Genomic DNA, 16,825 nt, shown 5'->3' with positions numbered 1-16,825 from the left:
CCCAGACACTAGAGCATTATGTTCCCACCTATGCCCAATGTTTGGAGGAGAGCTGGTGGGTGCTTCTTACCCAAGGTTATGATTAAATATGTCTTAACGTTCTTTAAAACATATAAATGGGTACATGGAGCAATACTCGAAACTAAGTATTTCTCACCCTTTTGACCATTGGGTTTTTCATTAATTATCACTTTGGACCTTGACTCTTAATATTTTATTCCATGTGGACAAACTATAAAAATAATCATCTAAAATGTTTATGTTACCAATACAAAAATTTCAACATAACATTAATGAGTCATTCTCATTTTCTTACAAGCATATGGTGCCATTTTCCAGAGGACATGTGATAGGTGATCTGGCAGGACACGGAATGCAGAAGTAGATATGAGAGTCCAGAGTTATCTTCTATTAAGCCAAACATTAAAGAGGTTTGCAAAAAAACATACACTGCCACTCTTGTAATTTTTAAAAATACTGCTTCTTATAAAAGATGTTATTTATGTTAATATATAATGGATTATTTTAAATGATTTAATAAAATTCTTCAGATTAATTTATCATAAGGTAAAATATTAGTAGGTATAACCTATATAAGCAAAAGCTCTTGGGGATCATCAATACTCTAAATAAGTGTAGGGGTCTTGAAACAAAAACTTTGGGAATTGCTGCTGTAGATATGTTTATCAAACTTGATGTTCCACTGGTATCTCAACCTCAACATGTCCAAAACAACCAATATCTCCTCATTCTTCCTTACTGTGTAAAATAATTACATTAATGGCCCCAAGTCATCACCCTTCCCTGGTATCATCCGTGCCACTTATTGTATAATTTTGTGGTGCCCTCCTCCAATTCTGGATTCAGCCGTAAGATCATCAGTGGGATGTTGGCCAGAGCCAGCCAAATCTAGACCCAGGAGCATGGCCAGCCAAGATTAGCAGAGCCACCTAAACGACCCAGAAAGGGCTGCAAATGCATGAGGGAGCCAGCCAAGATCAATCACGCCTGGCCTGGATCAGCTGAAGCTGATCTGTGTCTGACGTTCCCTGTGGAACGGGCATTCTGCACATCAGAGGGGCCGCTCACTGTGGGCCCAGGGCTCTGCAGGCTTGGCCTGCACGCTCCAGATGTGGGCAGCCTCACTTCCATCTTCCCTCTTTGACTTTCACTTTCTGCTACTGAGGTTTTGTGGCTAGTTTGTTACGTAGCATGACTGTGAAAAGTAACTGATATTCTTAACTCTCCTAGTTTGGTTATATCCTCCAGCTAGATGAAACATAACCACCATTCACTCCAGTGTATTTTCTAGGTTCCCAAAGCACCCTGTGCCTACATAATATTTTAATTATAACTTCTTTAATTCATAATTTTTAATAATTTACTATGACATGTTGTTGCTTACTATATTATGAAGTCCATGAGGGCTATTCCTAGAACTTACTCTATTGATTATTTCATTCAACAAATGCCTGCTAAGCAGAGCCATCTAAAGACCTACAGAGACACTAGGGATTCCTGTGGAGGCTCCACCCACTATTACAACAAAACACATTAAAGTGCATTCATATCCCACCATAAATATAGGTGAGTTTGGGGCAATTATAAAAGACTAATTTTGCTCCTTAAATGACTTAGCCAGGAGCTACTCATTTGCTTCCTGATTGACTGTGACTTATTAGCAAACATCACACAGGGAAGGTAATGGTGGGAGGTGGGGAGGAGAATGGCAAGAAATTTGAGGCCTAAGAGGCTAAGCAATGAAGAAAAATACATACTGTGCTGCTGGGTGCATGAAACATCCACTGAATGACAGAAATCTGAGGCATTTACACTCCTGCAGAACTTGTTTATGGTAGAGAGAGAAACGGTAAGACCCAAATTATAAAAGCTAAATATAGGCTTCACATCCTCTTAAAGGATGCTCACCAAACATTGCATAGTGGTTAAGATCCCAACCAGGCAGCCTGGTTCAAATCCCAGTTCTGCAATATTAACTAGCATGTTACCTTGGGCAAGTTACTTAACCACTCTGTGCTTCAGTCTCCTATCTTTAAAGTGGGGATAATATTAGTACCTAGATCGTAGGACTGAGGTGAGTTTTAAATGAGTGAAAAATGCAAAGAACATGTAAAGCTCTTAGCAGAGTGCCTGGCACACAGAAAAGGTTATATCAGTAGGAGCTACTGTTGCAGTTGTTATTTCTATCCCGGGTTTGGATGTACTTGACAGTGTCCCTGTCCTATAGTTAAAATGTAAAAGTTTTTGACTTAAAAAAAAAACCACCCATGATATTTGCCTCCCTCCTCTTCAATACAGACAATCCTCATCAAAATGCTTTATGAAGTTCAGGAAAGTGAAAGGTTAAATTCTTAGGCAAGAGAAGAAATGAGTTAATGTGTATTACTATCATACTAGTCCGGATGAGAGCATGTTTTCAAAGACTTCCAGATGTGGAGTGTGGGCCCTGAGAGCCAACAGTGAATAAAGCAGAAGGTCTTCAGTGTTTTCTGAATCCCCTCCAATTGAATGGCATCTGATAATTTGTATAGCTTAGAGCCCATGTCTGGAGCTACTGCCCAGGGGTGCACAAAAGGCACCCCTGATAAGGGTGAGACATATTTGCATTGTCCTTAATAAACTACTTTTACTCTCTGCTACTGTTTATTATATCTGACACCCACTGGTTCAGCATACTAATGGTACCCTCTTCATATACATTCATTCTATGTGTTGGACTGCACTTGAGGACATGATCACAATGTCCTAGAAAAGAGATTGTTTGTTTCTAGACCTGCTGACATATCACTTTTCTTCACTGGTAGGGAATCTTAGGTAAGTGGCTGGATCATACTTTAGGGCAAATAGTTTTCCCTCAAAATCTGTTAAGCAAAAGGGGAAAAGGTTTGACTGGGTAAATGTATAACTTGGAGGGAAATGTCTTCTTTGTGAATTAAAAAAAAAAAAAAGGTTTGCAGCCTAAATCTCTAGTGGTTCCGGCAGGCAAGTAACTTTTGCTAAGGCCTGAAACTCTTAGGACATCACTAATGCCAAATGACTAGAGACATTTATGCCCATGGTATTGCATCAGTGAGGGAGAACCTGGCACCTTTGGGGCTCTATGCAGTCAAGATCAGAAATGCCAACCTGCAAGATGGCCCTGGTTCCTTCCTTTTATTATAAACCTCCAGCAAACAGCCACTCCAGGAAAAATTTAGCTCAAAGGTTAAAAAATGAACCAGAGACACATTATAAAAGAAAAGGCGGAGAGTAACAGTAAAAACAGTAACAGACAAAAACCACTCACCAGAAGAATGCTGCCACAGAAATGAAATGCTGCTAGAGAAAAGGAAATTTATAACCAACCCTGTTACTGTGAATTTAAAATACTTCTGAAACAATGGCTCTGTAAAAGAGATCAAGGCAGAGATATAAGATTTCAAGGGGAGATATAAGACAAGAGGAGAAGAAATGGGCCGAGAAGAAAGACGTGGAAGGGAAAAATAAGAACACAGAAATGAAAGTGACTACAAAGGCAAAGATGTACTACTGAAAACACAGTAAGGGTTATGAAGGACAGATCAAAACAAGCAAAGAAAGCAGAATGAAACAGAATTGAAAAGGATTCAAGAGAAAATGAAAGATATAAAACAAAAAGAGGTAACAAATACATATCTGGACTCCCTGAAAAGAAGACGCCAAATAACAGAACAATTTATCTTGAATGTTAGGTAGAAAGACCAAGCCACACAGAGAAGGAAAGAAATGAGGCAGGCCTCACTTCTCCACATCACCACTCAGTGCGAGTCAGTGATGCAATGCCTACGAAATCCAAAAAGAGGTGATCAGATAGTTTTATAACCAGGTAACCTATCACAGGGTTGTACAGATATAGCATGATTTCTTTATCCAGTTCCTATTGGTAGTGGACACGACAACAGTGCAATGAGAATCACTGTACCTTCCTTATGAATTCTTTTTGCAACATTGCTTATGAAAGATGAAAACAGCCTAAGTGTCCACTACCAACAGGACTGGATGAATCAATATGGTACTTCTATACAAGAGAATACTATCGGCCATAGAAAAGAACGAGGCAGCTTGATGTGTACTGATGTGAAATGATACCCAAAGTATATTCTTAGATTAAAAAAAAATTACGGTACATCATAGTGGGTATGTTACCATTGTACGTGTGTGTGTACATATATACCTAGACTAGGGGTCAGCAAACTACAGCCCAGCCCAACACCCAATTTTATAAATAAACAGGCATGCCCATTCATCTATGTATTGACTGTCTATGGCTGCTTTCACACCACAACAGCAGAAATGAATAGTGGCAACAGAGACAGCACGACCCTCCAAATCTGCACTCTCTGGCCCTTTTCAGAAAAAGTTTACCAACCTCTGACATAGACACTCTCTGGAAAATTACACAAGTCATTGGTAACTGCGACCTCTGTTGAGCAGATCTGAGGCGCCAAGGGTGGAAGACTCACTTTCACTCTCTCTCTCCCCTTTGGTGCCCTCTGAATGTTCACTGTGCTTATTACTACGAGGAGAAGAGGGGATGAAGGAAACTAAGAATTGCCAGGGTGACTGCAAACCAGTGTTGTCTTTGCTGGCTTCATACTTTCTATTCTTTTAAAGGAAATGAGCAAAATCCAGATTGGACTTCTGATAAGAGCAGGGAAGTGCTGTGCCCAAAGTCAAGGGCAAAGGGAGAGGGAGAGAAAGCCATTCACTTGGTTGTATGTGAAGTAAAACACATCTCACATTTGTTCTGTCTTTACATGAATGAACGGCAAGGAACTCTGTTTTATAAGACAAGTAGCTTTCAAGCACAAAACTTTTATTTAAATGATCCATTTTAATAGATTGAAGTTTTAGAAAATTTTTTTTTCATATGATTTTAGTTAAAGTAACATTCTCTTCTTCCACCCAGGAAGAACATTTTTTAAAAAACTTAAAAAAAATTTTAAACTCAATGCTCAGTTTTTAACTTAAAATGTACTCATTTAAAAAATATTTTATCAACTAGTGAAGGCTAAAAAGGGAATCTCAGTGTGTATTTGAGGTAGGGATGTTTTTTAAAACCTCATTTAAAATTAAAAGAGAGAGAGAAAGAGAGACCAACCTATCTCCACCCTTGAGAAAAATGTACTAAAACCAAACATCCTACTTTCATTCATTTAATCCTCTGCTAGCATATCATCATCAGTGACTCTAATGTTTAACATTTAAGTCGTGCATTCGGAATTATTAAGGCAATCCTTTGAAGGCCAAGAGCTTACGCTCTGATGCAGGTGAGCAAACCCCAACTTATCTGTCCTTCGAATATTTGATTTCTGTATCTAGCCATTTAGCAAGGCTGCCCTCAAACTCTTTCCTGAACTTTCCGAAACATTTATCTGGCTCCCCTCTAAGGCTCTAGTTACATCTCACTGAGATGACAAACTAGCTGCTTCCTGAAGGTTTACACGAGGACTTTTCAAGAGCAGGAGCAAGGGAGAGGTGATCTGAGACAGGCCCTCAATCAACACAGGACCCAACATCTGGGCAAAGGCAAAATGTGCTGCTGCGTTGCTCTGGGTTTAGCTGGGGCCACCGGAGAGCTGGAGAGGTGAAGCCACAGACGGGTTTTACCTCATTGCAAGTTCCCAGGCCCGCCACTAGCCAATTGGGAAAAGGTGACCTTGCCCTGCTCCAGAGTGTGTGAAAACAGCACCCTCTCTCTGTCGACTGAGCTTGCTGACTCACAAACAACCCACACAGTCGAACGTGGCAGCCCTACGAGCTCCTCGAAGGCCGAACAGTGTTTCCACACCCAGGCTTTCGTCCCTGCCCAAGAATTACTGCAGTTTCAGTTACAAAAGGGAACACAAATTCTTTCAAATAGACCCGCAACCAAGCCTGGACCTCATTAACATGTCAGTGCCCTGAATCAGCCCAAGAGAGTGAAACAGTGATCTAAGAACTATCATCGTTTCCTCCCACACCTCCGCAAGGAGGTCACGCTGGGACTCACCGTGGTAATTCCAGCCACATGACCCAGGAGGGGGACCGGTTGCCAGGTGGGGCCGTGACTCTGTGGTTGGAGTCCAGCGCTGCTGGGCTGCTGCCTTCTTCCTGGGGCTCACGTTCTCTGACTTCCAAAGCTTTAAGTACCACCGAGGAGGATGTGCTTTTCAATAAAGCAACCGCCTCGCTCCGGCTGATCTCTGTTAGTTCGATCCCGTTCACATTCAACAAAACGTCACCTAGTGACCGGAGAAGCAGAAGCCATTCTTAGTGAGAGTGCAAACTGGAAAGGCAAAGGGGCAGGGACTGACTGGGATGCGGGTACGTGGGGAGGGCAAGGGGCACTTCCTTAGCCTCACGTAGACATGCGGCTGGGTTTTCACACATCAAGTCGCGAGCAGTGCGCATGTGCCAAGGCGCTGGTAAATCACGTGGGGGGGGGATTCTAAAGCACACCTATTGGTATTTGGCTCTTGCCTTAAAAAGGGGGAGAGGGAGGGAGGAAAGAAGAAAGGAAGGAAGGAAGAGAGGGAGGGAGGAAGGAAGGAAAGAAGAGAGGGAGGGAGGAAGGAAGGAAAGAAGGAAGGAAGGAAGAGAGGGAGGGAGGGACGAAGGAAGGAAGGAAGGAAAGAAGAGAGGGAGGGAGGAAGGAAGGAAAGAAGAGAGGGAGGGAGGGAGGAAGGAAGGGAGGGAGGGAGGAAGGAAGGAAGGAAAGAAGTGAGGGAGGGAGGAAGGAAGGAAGGAAAGAAGAGGGAGGAAGCGAGGAAGGAAGGGAGGAAGGGAGGAAGGGAGGAAGGAAGGGAGATAAAATAGCCACGTTCACTATTTAATCAAAGAAAACCTCCTTTTTTTTTTTCTTTTCTTCCCATTTTTAGCACAAAGGCGGAGCATGTGGCAAAAGCGCCCAGCACCCACACGGAGCCAGGCATGTAGTAGGCACCCAATAAATAAGGGTTGAATGAATAAATAATAAGCTTCCCATGAGAGAGTCTGACAGATGAGTCTGCGGCAGTTAAGAACAATGGGCCTGGAACTGTGTTCCTAAAGAGGTGGGAAGAAGAGGTTCCGTTTCTATCCAGTGCAAAGGTGCTGACAGCTACCACTGGTTAAGCCCCTACTGTGTGCGGGCCATCCTATCATATAACCCTCTGCTCACGTTCTCTCACTAATAAGTCACTTCGTGGTTGACCACATCGTTCCCCACCTGGGTGCTTGGGTGAAAAAGAAAAGAGAAACTAAAGTACATACCTCCCCTACCCTCCATTTCCTATCTTTTTATCTCCCTCCTGTTTTTCTGCCTCCTTTGAATATCAGCTTTCTCACACAGAATAACCGTAGCAAGAGTAAAAGGACAGGAGGAGAAAGATGGGAAAGGCCTTGAGTGCATCCTGAACCCCAGGGAAGCACCGTTAGGTTGGCTGACTGAACCCCTTCACACATGCCACCCCCCTGTGGCCCCTCAGGCTGAGCAACTGTACTTCAAAAACTCCACATTTTATTTCTTGAATCTGAACACCCTGGAAGGGCATATCGGCTCAACCATCAGCTACCCATCCATGGGAACTGACATTACTATCAAAGATACAAATTGGACATCTCCTTCCTTCACTCTAAGGAGCCCAAGTCACATAAGATTAAAGTAGTGAAACACTTTTCATCAATGGGAAAGTACCTGGCTTGGTATTTTCACTTAATAAATATTCACTGAATCAAAATCCATCAAATTATTTCTCCTATCCAACCCATAAAATGGAACGATTCATGAACAGTTTCATCACTGGATCAATCCACCGAAGAATTACTTAGAATGAATGGAACCAAATTATGCCAGTTAATCAAGGCAACTTGCTCATAACTGTAGCTCTTCCCTATTAATTCTTGGCATTGTTTGCAGATACTCACTTTACCAGCAAGCAAGGTGGCCCACATCAACCCACATGAACCAAGAGGGGTGAAACCCAGTCCAGGAACTATACTCAAACCAATCATGGTCAATGGGTAACAGATGCCCTGGCCAGATCACCCTCACATTCTCTTGTTAATTCTGGAAACAGTTACCTAACCCAGTAAGCTGCTAATTCCTTTTAACACTCTGCTGCCCCAGTACCTTAAGTCTCTTTACTTTTTACCTGTTTTTATTCTTCCATCTCTGCTTATGACTCCTCCGGGCTCAACACTGATGACGTAGATTGGCAAATTCCACTCCCTATGTGATGCTCCCCCTGCAACGGTCATGCCGAGTGATTCACTGGGGTCTTTTTGGACACTTACCACCTTCTCATGACAAGTGACCGCAGGGTGGAGGGGCTGAAGGTGCAGACAGAAAAACAAATATAGCACATTTGTTCACAAGTGGGTTTGCATTTCTTTTTTTTTTTTTAGAAAGTAAATCATCACCTTTTTTGACCAGGATTCTTTATTTATTTATTTATGGCTGTGTTGGGTCTTCGTTTCTGTGCGAGGACTTTCTCTAGTTGCGGCAAGTGGGGGCCACTCTTCATCGTGGTGCGCGGGCCTCTCACTATCGCGGCCTCTCTTGTTGCGGAGCACAGGCTCCAGACGCGCAGGCTCAGTAATTGTGGCTCATGGGCCCAGCCGCTCCGCGGCATGTGGGATCTTCCCAGACCAGGGCTCGAACCCGTGTCCCCTGCATTGGCAGGCAGATTCTCAACCACTGCGCCACCAGGGAAGCCCCTGCATTTCTTACATACAAAAAACTACCACGATTGCATAAATATATGATGGTGGTTCTTGGTCGTACATAGAAGGAGGGAGAGAGAGGGAGACAGATGCAGAGAACTCCTCACTTGGTCCTCACTCAACAGAGTTACATTACCCCAAATTCCATAGGCTGACTCAGAGAAAATTTATATTCCAAATGGGAGAAGTAAAAAATGGGAAGAGGAATAGGTTGGAGACCACTGGAGAAATATTAAGTATACAAAGTGAACTGCACCCAAAATTTTTCAGGTGACCCATTTATTCCTGATACAGTGAGTCAACATTTCGTAAAACTCTTGTCATGCATGAATATCAGGAAGTTTTTCTAAGTTAAAATGTAACCATATTTAAATTAAATAATCCCAGTTTAATTTATGCAGGTAATGAATTACAGAAATCCTCAAAGAAAAATAATGAATTTCCTAGATATTATACTCTAAAAACTCACCGATATCTAGGTTTGCCCCAGCTGACAACTTTACTCTTACTTTAGCAGTCCTAAATAATGTGCAGTTATAGCCTTTAATTTTATTACATAAAACATATACATTATATAATACACATTGTAGACCAACTTTTCAAAAGCAAATTAATTGTGATTTGATTCAACAACACTAGATTAAAAACATTGAAGCCACATTCAACGTTATCTTGAAGCAATAGGAGTAGGTCAAGGGTACTGCTTTATCAATGAATATGTATCAATATATATTTTTCTAAAAAGTTATTCTCCTTCCTGCTTGGGCAGTGACCTAGGAGACTAGGTGGGCATTTGCACTGCAAATAAATACTTATAACCCTTGATCAAACCTCAAAGAAGTCTATGGTTCAAAACATAGCTTATAGTTCTATCTAAAGAAAGAAAATTTAAAAACACATCTGACAAAAATAACCAAGCTGCAGAACAAAATATAAGTACACTACCTTTCATTTAAAAAAAAAAAAAAGGAGGGAAATAAGAATTTGTACTGATATTTGCATTTTCATAAAGAAATTCTGGAAGAAAAAGTGGTTTCATGGGGGTGGAGGAGGAAACTGGGCAGATCAGGGAAGGGTGAGAAACTTAATATATACTTTCCATTTTTTGAACCCTGTGAATATATTATCTATGCAACAAATCAAATGAATTACAATTAAACTTCTGTAAATTTGATGGTTGACATCATATAGAACTAATGCTTGCATGTACAGAATCAATTTTTAATGCTTCATTATGAAGCAAGCCTAGGATTTTTGTGCATTTATTATCTGATGATTTCCTATGGTTTTAAATAACCCACGTCTGTTTTAATGGCCTTATTGTATACGGTAATGCCCTGTGACTGTATCCCTAGCCCTGAACATTGTGTTTAACACATTGATGATGGTAAGTACATGTTTGTCGAATAAATGGATGGATGAATTGCAAATTGCCACATTGTTTTTGATAGTAATAGAATAATAAATTGGAAATTAAGATTATAGCAAGGTATATGTTACAGTTAGTACTTGTAAGGTCTGGGTTGTGTTTATATAAACCTTAGAACTTTGAAGTGCCCTGTAGAGACTGGTTGTCAGATGAGGGCTGTAAAACTGAAATGGGGCTTTCTTCAGAGAAAAGTTTCAAGACAAGACAAGCAAGTAACAGTATGAACATAGTGGTCCTAGCATTCCAGCTGAGGCAAAGGAGTAGACTTGGAGGGGATCTCAAGATCTGTCCTTAGTACATGACTTTTCCTTTTTAAAAAGCAATTAGATTCAGGATGTCTCTTCCTTTAACCACAAATAGCTCTCAAAAGATCCCAGCTTGGAGATGCAGGCAGTTCTGAAATGCCCCCAACTCAGGGCAAAGCTCTAAACCCAGAGACTCCAACAGGCTGCCCTGCTGCTTCAGCTTGTTTCTGGGGATATTCATAAGGCATTTACTCCCTGTGCTCTCAAAGAAGGGCTTAACTCCATTATTTCCAGGGGGCCTGGGGTATTGTAGGGGTAGTTAGTCAATCTCTCAAGGTGATGCCTTATACACATATGGAATGCTCTGGAAAATAAGGACATCTTTTTCATGTAAATACACACACACACACACACACACACACTTTATCTCTTCTTGAACAGCTGCCTAGTATTTCATCGTGTGAATATGCCATATCCACCATCAATGACCTTTTGGGTTTTTTACAGTCTTTCACAAAATTAAACAGTGTCACTGTGAATATCCTTAGACACACATATCTTGTGCACTTGTGTAAATATTTCTTCAGGCTAATGTCCTAGAAGTATAACTGCTAAATCAAAGAGCCTGAGCGTTTAACATTTTGATGGATATTGATAAATTACCTTTGAAATAGCTCTATCATTTATAATCTCAACAATATGCTGTGAAAATGCTAATTTCCCACAATTCATCCAGTACTGGGTTTTAGCAATACAGTATTTATAATGTTTACCCAGGTGAAAAAAATTCCGATAATTTAATTGCCTTTCTAGTAGGAAGTCTGAACATCGTTTGTTGCTATTTGGGTTCTAACAGTAATAAGCGAGAGATTTTATAACACTGTAATCACTCCAGGTTCCTCTGACTTCATCTATAAAATGGGTCAGAATGCCCACATGCTGCAAACTTGTGGCTAAAAGAAATGCAGTTAAATGGAAGATATGGCTTTTATCTGAGAATACTTTGGTTAAAAAATGTGTTACTAAATTCATGTAAAAGCAGCAAAATTACATATCCTATGAAATATTCCAGAAGTTCCATTGGCTTCTCTCCTGCCACTCCAGTTAATAGGGAGTATTACTGAGGCTTTAATTATTTTGTCATGAATAAATATTGCCTGAATAATGTACAGACTGGCCAGATACTCCTTTAGGAAAAGAAAAAATTATTTGTTGTTTACTTCCGTGTGTCAGGCCAGGCAAACCGAGGCTCACCATTAAAAAAAAATTTGATCAGTGAATCGCAACTGGCAGGAGAAAGATTGAGTGCTGAAATCTAGGATGTCTTACCCTAAATCCTTGCTCTCCCCTGTACACCGCTCTGCTTTTAGAGGTACCATTTAAACACGTGATATAAATTAATCTATCAAGTTTCAGGTGACGGTGGAAAAACACACATGAAAGAATTAATTACCCAATTATTCCAGAAAGAATTTGTCTCACTGAATAGAGAACTCAAACCAAATTTGATGCTGTCAAATAAAATACATGACATGTAAGATTTGAATGCTGAAAGCTATGTCCTCCTGGCTGCAGAGGTGTGCTGTCTGTGCTTTCAGATACAAGTCCCTGGAGACAAAGTCTTTCCATCACACCTCCTCAGTGCTCACCAAGCAGTCTCGCTGCACTGAGCACAGGCATGCTTTGTCAAGCTGGTACAGCTGTGCTCAGCACGAATGTCTGGGTTACCCCCAAATCAAGGTGTCCTGTGCCTCTGACAGCCACTGGGTTCCCCGCCAGAGAGAGATCCACGTTAGGGACAGAAAAACCCAAGTCATCATCCCCCGACACCCCGAACCCTTCACACCCAGAGTTGCCTAACTTTGGTTGGGAGAAGAAGAGCTACATACGACAGAGATCTTCTTTTCCACCCGTGTTCTGTCCCCACCCCCTTCCCTACTGTGGAGACCTCAGATTATTCCCTAATGTTCAAAAATATAATTTTTTATGACACAGTTCAAACTGATTAAAAAGTATCATGGGCACCTGTATACTCATCATTCAGCTCTTAAAATACGTTACGGAATGTTCGCTTGGGATTTTTAAAAGAAAACATTTCAGACGTATAATAAAAGTATAAAGATGAACATAATGACCTACCCGTGTACTCTGCAATGCAGCATCAGAAATACGGGTTCTGTGTGCAGCTCAAGTCCCTCTGTGATTTTCCTCTGGTCACGTTCCCTTTCTTCTCCCACAGAGGTAACCACACTCCTAAATTTGGTGCCTATCATTCTTTAACTTTTCAATTGGCTAAAAACTTCTCTGTCTCACAAATCTTGGTTTGCCTTCTTTGGTATTTCTTTGAATCATTTAAGCTCCTACTTTCAAAAAGCCATGTTGCTTCCTAAATAAAACAAAACTTTAGTAGGATCATAAAAAACTAAATCATCAAATGTCTATATGTCTTAGTTTAATTTTAAATATGCCAGTGTGTGTGTGTGTGTGTGTGTGTGTGTGTGAGTGTGTGTACATTTCAGAAGGCAGATAGAACTATGAATTAAAATGAAAATAATTACAATTTCCCACTAGGCCAGTCTGTTATATATGTTTTCCAGGAACTGGACACATGACAGGAGGTTGCAGCAAAAATTTTATCAGATTACCCCGGCTGTTTCCATCATTCATGATGGTTAGGCAGAAGGGATTTTGAAGCCCACAGTGCTGGTGGAAGCTGCATTCTTAGTGGTGTAATGAACCAGAATATAATATGGTCTAGTTAACTCAACTATAATTAGATTAAAACTTTAATTAATTGAGCTAATAAGCTAGTTTTCCATTAATAAATACCATTGGGGCTTCCCTGGTGGCGCAGTGGTTGAGAACCTGCCTGCCAATGCAGGGGACGCGGGTTCGAGCCCTGGTCCGGGAAGATCCCACATGCCGCGGAGCAAATGGGCCCGTGAGCCACAGTTACTGAGCCTGCACGTCTGCAGCCTGTGCCCCGCAACAAGAGAGGCCCGCGCACCGTGATGAAGAGTGGCCCCCGCTTGCCACAACTAGAGAAAGCCCTCGTACAGAAACGAAGACCCAACACAGCCATAAATAAATAAATAAATAAATAAATAAATAAATAAATAAATAAATAAAATTAAAAAAAAAAATGCCTGTGTAAGAAACACATAAGAAATTTTAAAAAATAATAATAATAAAAAATACCATTGGTTTAATTTAAACACTAATGGTATTTATTAGCAAAAAGACACCAGGGAGTCCTTATCCATAAAAGGTTTTAGCAGGAGGTACTTGGTTTTTCTAGATTGTTTATTGTAAATAAACCTGAAATTTATGGATTTATGGGGCATGGCTGTCTGGCTGGCTGGAGAAAGGAGAGGTGGTGTAGCTTTGTAGGCTGTGCAATTAACAGTATATAAAGCAGAGGTATTCCAAAATCAAAAATTTGAGTACTGTTTCTGTATCCACTGCTCAAAAACTCGAACTCATGAGTTATTCCAAACTGAAACACAGCCTTATGTAGAATGTAGGTATTCCTTAATCTCTGCTGCAAGAAGAATGGGCTACCTATAAGATTTTAGTGACAAGTGATTTAATGAAACCAGGTCCCAGGAGGAATGATGGGTAGAAACTCATTGCCATCACAACAGGATGCCGAGCCAAGGCTATAAGACTCTGAATTTGCACTAAACAAGGTTTGTGTTGCTTAGATATCCATCCAAATGGAGAGGTTACAGTATTGCCTCTAATAAAAGCCATGACAGAAGGACATATCGTGCTGAGTCAGTCACCTCACTTAAAGATAGGCTACATTTTGCTGCCTTGAAGGAGGCATTCTGCCTAGAGATGCATTCCGCTTCATCCACAGTGTTTTAAAATTTTTCTGGAATTTAACGCCGTAAGGACATATGCTCTCTGGTTTGTCCCAATCCCACCACTCCCTAATGTTACATGAACTTCAAGTGTTTTTATTATCTTCCTGGGTCCTTCTTGCAAAAACAAACTTACTAAAGGGGAATCATTAATTTTCAGGCAGACTGGGAACTTCAAAAACTAGAAACCAAGCAAACCTCTTGTTTCATTTCAAAGTGAATGGGAGCAGTCCTCAAACAAAATGCCTGTTGGAAAAACACGACATCCATCTGGCTTAGGCTAGAAATTAGGTCCCCATATGAGGTCTGGTTTTCAAGATCAGGTTTCAAAACTCTCACGCACCTTCCTCTCTCCTGCTTGGATGAAAGACACCTGTTATCTCACCAGTTCTCGAAGATGGGATTTGGGGCTTTCCATTTCACAAGACAAGTCAAATAGTGTTTAAGTGATGAAGTCCAGAGGTGACACTTAAAAATGTTCAAGTATGCAGCCTTCCCAAGAAAGAGCTCCCTGCAGGAGCTGTGGACATACCCTGGCTGGGCCTCACCTTGGGAGGGTTGCTCCTGTCCCCTGGCCCTGGGGACCGGCTGCCGCTGCTGTTCCAGCCAGCTTCCTGAAAGATGTCAGGACTCTGCTGCCGAAGCTGGCGGGACACGACGAGGTGAACGCGCCTTTCACTGGCCTGTGTGATAAGACACAGGTGTTAGCCACTCTGAGCTTCCATTCAAAGCACCCAGCACCAGTGGCTTACCAAGATATGAGTTTGGTTTTACCTTTTTTTATGAAAAAAAATTATTTCTAGTATTTTCCATGGCCATGCCCGCTTTGTAATTTGGCAAGAACTTGAGTTATTTCCTTTATCCCTAAATCGGGTAATGAACATCGCTTCAAGGGAAAAACTAGGGAAGGTTTGACTCATTCAACAGTCTTTGAAAAGACACTGTTGGACATTGCTAATTTATTTTTAATGAATGGGCTCCACTGTGCACAAGCCATGTCTGTAGGACTTTCCAGCTAGAACAGAATGTACAGCGTAAAGTGGTAGCCCAGCCCAAATCCCAGATCAAAGGTCTAAGACCACAGGTAAACAATAAAGAGAAAGAAATGGAGTTGGTGGCAGCAACACTGCCACTGCAGGAAGAGGAATCCTGTGTCTGACAGTTTCAAACATTTGGGCATTGGAAAGGATGAGCGTTTCAGAAATCTGAGGATGACGGCAGGTTATAATGCAGCCTGATTAAAGGCCTTTGCCTTGATCCTTTTTTATGTGACAGCCACTAATTGTGATGACTAGTCCTCTCTGCTATGTACCCTGACACTTGGACAGAGCACTGCAAATAGCAAATGCACTGATTATTAGGAAGGTTCATTGCACACCGTAAATTTACCTATTGGCTCTCTGCCACAGATGAGTTTCACTTATGTCTGAGAGTGTGGGTCATTATTCCAGAACTGCTGACTATTGAGGTTCCAGATCTGCAGGCCAGATAGACTAGAACTTGGACCTGTGAAACATCCATAACAAGGTTCCCTGATGGTCCAAGATGAAGTAGTCTGCTGACCTCCTCGTCACTTGAGTAAAACCTGACCGTGGCTAAGGCATGATTAGGTTTGATTAGAAACCAGGAAAGGCTAGGATTGAGGACAAGGAAGGCAGAGAAGAGAGGAATAAGTTCTAGGCGTTCTCCTCTACATCTCATCCCCAGACAGGCTCAGCATCACAGCACAGATGGACAGCGGCCCGCCTGCCCTCTTCCTTCACAGGCACGGTTGTCATACCATGGACAAGTCAGGTCGTGAAAGGAGGCCACGGAAAGTCCACGCTCTTCTCCATGGGCTCAGACAATGCGAGTGGAGATATTCGCTTCCTGCCTCTCTGCAGCTTCCTTCGCATGACCCATAACTCACTCCCACTCTCCGGAACAGGGACCTTGTCTTAAAACCTTAAGCAATAAGAACCCACCAATAAATCAAATCCCCACAGTGGTCCAGCCCAAACCTTCATGACTTTACATTCTTATATTAATGTCTCTTCTCGGCGATCTCTTGAAGAAGCTTAGGGGTCATCAGTTGGGTGGCTATACGTTAGATGAATGCTTAAAAACACCTGCGAAAGTGCAGTGTCTATTGTAAACATCATGGTGGACGGTGGGCCAGGAGAGTTGACTCATTTCACATAAATGTAGGAAACCCTACAAAGAAAGTTTAAGTCCTTCACTCAGTCTCCTTCACATCAAGCCTGACCATCACCTCCGCTGCCCTGCCCAGTCATCGCTTACATACCCTTCCTCCGCTCATTTGCCTATCTTGAATTCCCTGGCGTCTCTCATCATATATAAAGCCTGTGTCGGAACAGGATAAAAATAACAAGCCCAGGAAACAATAATGAAGTAAGCTGACATGAAGAACTATGGTATTAGCCAACTAAACTCAGTTCTTGGAAGAGTATTTTGTAATAACTGTCTCTTTCTTTATACCATAGGCCTCACTTGTCCAAATGAGGTTATCTCATTTGGAACTTTCTGAAGGAAAAATTACTAAAAGATAAGAAGTGGCAAAC

At 41.6% G+C, this 16,825-nt stretch overlaps 1 protein-coding gene across 5 annotated transcripts in view; it reads right to left on the bottom strand.

Moving 5' to 3' along the window:
• LNX1 (ligand of numb-protein X 1) overlaps positions 1–16,825 on the bottom strand; it is a 220,692-nt gene that overhangs the window by 3,379 nt on the left and 200,488 nt on the right. For 4 of the 5 annotated variants that reach the window (XM_059922988.1, XM_059922987.1, XM_059922989.1 and 1 more), the window contains 3 exons: positions 14,813–14,947; positions 8,154–8,331; positions 6,032–6,263 (listed from right to left, as the gene is read on the bottom strand). In XM_059922988.1, the coding sequence (XP_059778971.1) occupies positions 6,032–6,263; positions 8,154–8,331; positions 14,813–14,947 (545 nt within the window). The remainder of the gene's footprint in view (positions 1–6,031; positions 6,264–8,153; positions 8,332–14,812; positions 14,948–16,825) is intronic. The other variant, XM_059922990.1, reaches the window with a different exon arrangement.

Source organism: Balaenoptera ricei, chromosome 5, assembly GCF_028023285.1.
Source record: "Balaenoptera ricei isolate mBalRic1 chromosome 5, mBalRic1.hap2, whole genome shotgun sequence".
NCBI lineage: Eukaryota > Metazoa > Chordata > Mammalia > Artiodactyla > Balaenopteridae > Balaenoptera > Balaenoptera ricei.
Note: the sequence above shows the minus strand (reverse complement) of the source record. Positions and strands in the feature narration are given on the sequence as shown.